The following is a 6,923-nucleotide window of genomic DNA, read 5'->3' as shown; positions in this document are numbered from 1 at the left end:
GAAGGAGGGAAGGAGAGAAGGGAGAGAAGAAAGGAGGAAGGAAGGGAGGGAGGGAAGGAAGAGGGAGGGAGAGAAGAAGGGAAGAAGGAAGGCCCTTTCTTTAGGAAGCCGTGATTAGCCATCTCTTCAATAATATGTTGTAGAATTTTGCCACAGAATAATAGTATGTGGGCAGTTGGGTGGTGCAGTGGATAGAGTACTGGGCTTTGAATTTGGAAGACTCATTTTCACAAGTTCAAATCTGGTCTCAAATACTGTGTGACCCTGGGCAAGTCACTTAACCCTGTCTGCATCAGTTTTATCTGTCAAATGACCTGTAGAAGGAGATGGCAAAACAGTCCAGTATCTCCGCCAAGAAAATTCCAAATGGGGCCATAGAGACAGACACAACTGTAACCACTCAACAGTAACATAATAATCATATGAATTTAGTTCTCTAAAGTTTGCAAGGCACTTTATATATGTTATCTCATTTGATCCTGTCATATTCAAACTCTGGGAGTTGAGAATCTCACCTTATCGATCCCTAGGACAACTCTAGGAGGTGGGAACTATTATTCCCATTTAGATGAAGAAACTGAGGCAACGGGAGGTTAAGTGACTCGCTCAAGGTCATATAGCTAGCAAGTGTCTGAGGCAGGATTCTAACTCAGGTCTTGGCTGACACATAGTCCAGGCTTCTATGCATTACTCGACCCAACGTTAGGTCAAGCTCACTAACCTAGATCCTATTCTTTTTTTTTGGGGGGGGGGTAGTAAACTGGGACATCAGCCCCTGTCCAGTCCTATGGCACCTCTCTGGGTCTTCTCAGTTTTGCAGAAATCCCATCTTCTGGCTCCTGCAATATGTGAGCATATGATTCCTCCAGGCTGGGACACTGGAAGTCCCTGTTCTCTTTCTAGCAAACAAGATAATATGTGCAAGGTGCTTAGTTGGCACAATGTCCAGCACACAGTAGGTGCTTAATAAATGCTTATTCCCTTCCCCTCCCCTCTTTCTTTATCTGTCTTGGGTCTCAATTCCCTACTACCTGTCTTTATTCTGTCCTTTCTAGTCCAAAGAAGGTTCTCTTTGACAAAGGAAAAGGAGTTGAGTAGTTCTGCCTTCCCTCCAACACCTGTTCCCATTGTCCTATTCACTCCAGCAGCAAATTAAGGGTTCAAGATTTCCTTTCTTTTAATGCTCCTCATTCCCCTTGACACATCTTTAAGGGAAAAAAGCCTTGACTTTATCCTTCTTATTCCCCTGCCTCAACTTGTCCTTAGCTGTGGCTCTCTTGGCACTTTTTTTTAGTAAAATATGGGGGATTTCCCCCATTAGGTGTTGAAGCAATTTTCATATTGTGTTGTGTCACATTCCAAGTTCCAGATTCCACACTTCCTTCTTCCAGGGCCATGCCTCACACCTGCTGTTCTTCCTTCTCTACTCAGTAAAATTAGTTCTCTTTGTGCCCTCAGGATTTTATTCCTAGGAGTCTCCCATGGCACAGTGAGGTGGCTCAGTGGATAGAGCACCAGGTCTGGAATCGGGAGGCCCTGGGTCCCAATCTGACCTCACACACATTCTAACTGTGCCAGCCTGGGCAAGTCACTTAACCCCACTCCCTAGACCTTATCCTTCCATCTTAGAGCCGTTACTAAGACAAAGTAAGAGTTTCAAAACAAAGTCCTTCCTGGACTAACTGCCCTCACTTTAAGGCACAAGATCCTGTCTGTTTTCCCTCAGAAATCTGCTCTCCTAAAACCCAAGGAGAGGTCCCAGCCAGCCTCTGTCTGGCCTTCCCCTGACTCCCCCGGGCGCTCGGACAGGGATGCTCTCATCCCCACAAAGCTGTCCTGACTTCTCCATCAATCAGACCGACCATCGCCTTTTCTATCTCGTAAGGAAGAAAATCATCATTCAGGCCTACCCAAAAACTTTCAACAACAAGCCGACCAAGGGCTCTTGTTGCTGCTAGGCAGTGGGCCAGCCCCTCTCCATTTCAGTCTGGGGTTATGCCAGAGAAGCAACTCCATCGTCCAGGCCCTTTGACCTGGCAGCTCCACTCCTGGGTATCCACACCTGCCCTTACCCCAAGGAAGTCCAGGCCAGAAAGAAAGGGCTCAGCCACACCGAAAGCAGCAAAAAAAACCAGAGAGGTGCCTGCGGGTTGGGGAAGGGCTACGAAAGCTACGGTGTCCAGATGGGGCCAGATCTTGTGTCGAAAGAATGACGGATCGCCAAAACAAGGAAGAACCAAAGGTGGTTCCCGTGGACTTCCGCAGGCCCCAGGAGCAGACGGAGGTGTCTCCTAGGGACGACAGCAGCCACGTGGGGCGGCCAGGCAAACAGCAGCCTGAGGGCCTTCAGCCTGGCATAAGTGCCCTCCATCTAAATCAAATGCCCCAGACACGAGGAACGAGAATGTCCACCGCACTGCCACTGCCTGAATAACAACAGCTTTAAGGTTTTCCAAGGGCTCGCCCTGTGTTATCTCAGCAGAAACTCATCCCACTGAACACGGGGCACCACCGGCGGTTCTCTCATTGTTTTGGGGTTCGGCTGCCCATGCCTTCATTAGAATCCACAGATGCAGAGCAGCAACTGGCAGCTCCCAAAGGGTTCTTCTTAAACCACCCATCTGACAGCTTCATTTCTCTACTCAAGAAACTGCAGTGGCTCCCTATCATCTTTAGGCCCGAAACAATGGATTCCCCGCCTCTGCCATCTCCTCCATGAAGCCCTTCCTGATTCCCCCAACTGACAGTGTCTCCCCCATAAAAATGTCCTTTGTTTCGACATACGTGCATACATGCCGTGAGCTCCTCAAGGGCAGGACAGTTCCATTTTTGTCTCTGTACACTCAGCCCAGGGCACAGTGTTTGGCACCCACTGGGCAGGGGCTTACTAAACGTTTCTTCATTGATTGAAAGAGTGCCCCCTTGGGCACCAAGGGTTTAAGTGACTTACCTAGGGTCACACAGTCTGAGGCAGGACTTGACCCTGTGACAACCTGACTCCCTCCAGTATGATGCTCCTCATTACAGGTTTACCCCACTTAGGGCTAAGGGAAGTGCCAATCACCCAGCTAGCTACACATCAGAGGAAGGGTTCAAATCCAGGTCTCTACCAATTAATTAAAAAATTAAGGACAGCTCAGAGTCAGGTCCAGAGACAAGAGGTCTTGGGTTCAAAGCCGACCTCAAACGCTTCCTGGTTGTGTGACCCTGAGCAAGTCCCTTCCCCCATTGCTCAGCCCTGACCTGATCTGTCTTATAACTGGTACTTAGTATTGATTCTAAGACAGAAGGTCAGGACTTAAAGAAAAAACACTGATTATGGCTTTCTGTGTTCCACACACTGAGCACTGAGCTCTGGGGAGACCACAGGCCAAGAACCCAAGCCCTGCACCTCAAGAAGTTTACATTTTAATGGGGGAGACAAGCCCTAAAGAGCAAGGGTCGTGTTCGAGTTTCTGTGCCCCCTGAATGCATCCAGCACTATCTCCCACCACCCAGAGCTGCCCGGGCTCCCTTAAAGACCAGACCAGACCGAGGAGACACTGTGTGTTTGTGTGTGTGTTGGGGGCTCTACATTCCCCCTAAGGGCAGTTCTGTCCACCTAAAAGCCCCTTGGGGCAGAGACCTAGGCAGGAGGAATGGGAATTGCCCAGAGTGGAAAGATGCTGAGGCACTCTGAGACTTGGCCTCTGAAGACACAGCCCAGAAGGGAAAGAGTCAGAAAACGAGCAGTTGTGGAAAATCAAGGGGAGAAGAGTGAAACCATCAAAGATTTCAGGAAGAATTAAGCCAGGGAGACCAGAAGGTGGAGCTGAAGGGCACGTGCCCTGCGCATGGGGCACAGCCAGGCCAGCCCCTTCTCCACTAGTACCCCACAAGCTCTCCCATAGTGGCTTCTGCCTCCACAGCCCTGAACAGGAGGCAGGTGCCCCAAGAATCAGGGTCCTAATCTACCCCTTCCCATAAGGATATGGACTTAGGGACAGCAGAGCAAACCAGTGCCCGGACAGTGCCCTTCCCACTACACACCCACCTTCCCCAGCAACAATACCCTCTCAGTCCCTCGCTCCACACCAGCATTCCCTGATCCCTCCAAACCAAAACTCTCAATAACCACCCTTCCTTCCCCCACATCACCATCACATTCTCAGTCCCCTCCTCCCCAAGGACTGCCCACATCTTCTCCTGCTACTCCCAGGCTGGCCCTTCTTATGTATGATGCCATGGAGGCCCTCCCTCACCCCTTCTTCTCTTTAACACCCAATTTCTAGTCTCCAGCTCTTTCCCCATTCTGGTGACTTCTCCTGCCTCCACATACCCCAGGGCCCCAAAGCAGCCATCCCCCAGCCCCTTCAGCCCCCTTCCCCATAGTTACAGGAAGGCTGGGCATTCTGGCCTCACCTGCCGCCAGCATCATTTTGGGAAAAGGTTGGGGAGAGGGGCAGGAGAGCAGGCTCCCTGAGGGCAGGGCCATCTTCCCCTTCCCTCTGGGTCCTGGGTGTCTGGCCCCTGGGGGTGTTTAATAAGCATCCACGGATGACCTGAAGGGACTGTCCGGCCACCAGCAAGCCCTGGCCTTGGCCCAGCCTTACCCACAACCTTGGGCAGCTTCTGTCTCCGCAGGGGGATCCGGGGCAGCTTCATGCTGATGCGGCTAAAGCGGCCACAGAGACGCTGAGGACTCTTCTTCCTCCTCGGCTGGCAATCCCTGCCACATGAAAGGTTGGGGAAAGAGGGCGAAGAAAGGCTCAGCTGGACGGTGAGGGGGCCTGGCCCAGGGGGACGAGGGGCACCTGCTAGCCCTTAGCTGGCCTCAAACATGTCAGAGCTGGTCAGCATTTAGAAACCACCCAGTCCAGGGACAGCTGGATGGCTCAGTAGATAGAGTCAGGCCTAGAGACAGGAGGTCCTGGGTTCCAATCTGGCCTCGGGCACTTCCTAGCTGGGGGACCCTGACAAGTCCCTTCACCCCCACTGCCCAGCCCTTACCACTCTTCTGACTTGGAACCAATACAAGGCAACCATTCTAAGACAGAAGAAGGCAAAAGCTAAAAAAGAAACCATATAAAGTCCAACCCTGTCATTTTACAGAAGAAGACACTGAGGCTCAAAGAGGAGATGGGACTTGTCCAAGGTCATACAGCTAGCAGGAACTTGGAGGCTGAGCCCAACTGCTCTGACTCCAAAGCCCAAGTTCTGCCCACTGTGGCTCCGGGGCAGCTGGGAGGAGCCCAGGTAGACTTACTGGCGGCCAGGGTCCTTGCTCCGGCAGACACAGCAGCAGCCCAGCAGGGAGAGGAGCAGGCCCAAGAGGAGGATGAGGAGGGCCCCAGCGCCCATGACCCCCTGGCGCTGGTTGGTCTCTGTGGGGGAAAGAGGAAGGCGAGAGGCTTAGGCATGCCCCGTCTCAGGACTCTGGTCTCCGGTGGGCAGGGGAGAAGGAGGACATCCAGGCAGGGAAGGGCCAAATGAAGGCCCAGAGGGCTGCCCAAAGGCTCCAACTGGCTGAGGGCTGAGGCAGGATTGGAGCCCAGGCCAGGCTCACCCATGTGGCAGGCTCCCGTCACGGGGTCGCACGTGTCCTCGTGGCAGCTGCACGTCTGGGCGCAGTCTACTCCGTGGTGGCCCGGGAGGCACGTCAGGTTACAGCTGCCGGGAGAGGAGAGCAGAGGGAGGGTCTGTGACAGGTCCAGGGCCTTGAGGGCAGAAGCGGGGCACATCGAATGGCTGAGAGAGCCCCAAAGGCCCCAGCTGGGGGAAGCGGGTGGCAATGGGGGCAGAAGGGCACCTAAGACACTCCCCAGCCACAGTCAGCCACAGCCAGCCAGATTTCCCTCTAGGAATGGGAGGAATAGCAGGGGTTCGAGGCTGCCCAGTTGGCGGGCTAGAGCCAAGAGGATCTGCCCTTTGGATGGAGAGCTTGTGGGCTGAGGGCCCCCCACCCCCCACCCCGAGGGATAACATAACAGGGATCCAGCCTGGGAACAAAGGAGGGGTGGGGAGAGAGGCCTAGAGGCGGCTCTGCCGGAATGGGACGTCTCCATCCATCGCCCTTTGGGCCTCCCCTCGGTCTCCAACGCTGTGAGGTGGACAGGCCCAAAGGGGAGACCCAGAACCCACCAGGTGCTGGGGCCCAGCCTAGACCCGAGGGAGGAAGGAGGAAGCAGGGGACGAAGGCTGGGGCTCCCCGAGGGCACGCTGCCCAGGAGAAGGGGAGCAGAGCAAAGGCCAGGGCACAGGGGCCAGCCCGCCCCCACACAGAGCCCAGGCCAGGAAGGGACTTGCCCGAGGTCCGACAGCCAGAGGCGAGAAGGAGGTCACAGAAGAGAGGAAGGTCCCAGGCGGAAACAGAGGCACAGGCCAGAGCTGAGGCCATAGCTAAGAAAAGAGCTCCAAATCACAGGGAAGACAGCCCCGGAGCCCCTCCCCACAGAGCCTCTCCTCCAAAAGAGCCCCCCCCCCCCAGCAGCCCGGAGACTGGCCACCATCTAAGTGCCCCCGAGGAGACTGCTGGGAAGTCAACATGGCGCCCAACCTCAAAGCCCACCTGGCTCGAGGAGGAGGAGGAGGAGAGAGAGAGGAGCAGCAGCAGTAGCAATAGTAGTAGTACTAGTAGTAGTAACAGCAGTAGCAGTAGTGGTAGTAGTAGTAGTAGTAGCAGCAGCAGCAGCAGCAGCAGCAGCAGTAGTGGTAGTAGTAGTTGACGTTTAAACAGCACTTTAAGGTCTTCAAAGCACTCAGCAAGTATTTCATTTAAGCCTCAAAACACCCCTATGAAGTGGATGGGACCGGCGTGTCATGCCCATTATTCAGATGGGGAAACTGAGGCTCACTAAGGTAAACTGAGTTACTCTGCTCTGTCCTCTCCAGACACCCCCCAGGACAGTGTCTCACCCACACACACACACACACACCTCAGCATG

The 6,923-nt window shown here is 54.0% G+C and overlaps 1 protein-coding gene across 1 annotated transcript; it reads right to left on the bottom strand.

Moving 5' to 3' along the window:
• Nucleotides 1–763: 763 nt before the first annotated feature.
• On the bottom strand, nt 764–5,649 carry LOC123254535 (scavenger receptor class F member 2-like; the record flags this gene model as incomplete). Its single annotated transcript, XM_044683534.1, has 4 exons — nt 764–899; nt 4,593–4,708; nt 5,246–5,363; nt 5,546–5,649. Coding segments are annotated over 4 exons (469 nt in total), but the record flags the coding sequence as incomplete, so codon positions are not given.
• Nucleotides 5,650–6,923: the final 1,274 nt, after the last annotated feature.

Source organism: Gracilinanus agilis, unplaced genomic scaffold, assembly GCF_016433145.1.
Source record: "Gracilinanus agilis isolate LMUSP501 unplaced genomic scaffold, AgileGrace unplaced_scaffold24294, whole genome shotgun sequence".
NCBI classification, from domain to species: Eukaryota; Metazoa; Chordata; class Mammalia; order Didelphimorphia; family Didelphidae; genus Gracilinanus; species Gracilinanus agilis.
The sequence above is the reverse complement of the archived record's forward strand: the minus strand, read 5'-3'. Positions and strand labels throughout refer to the sequence as shown.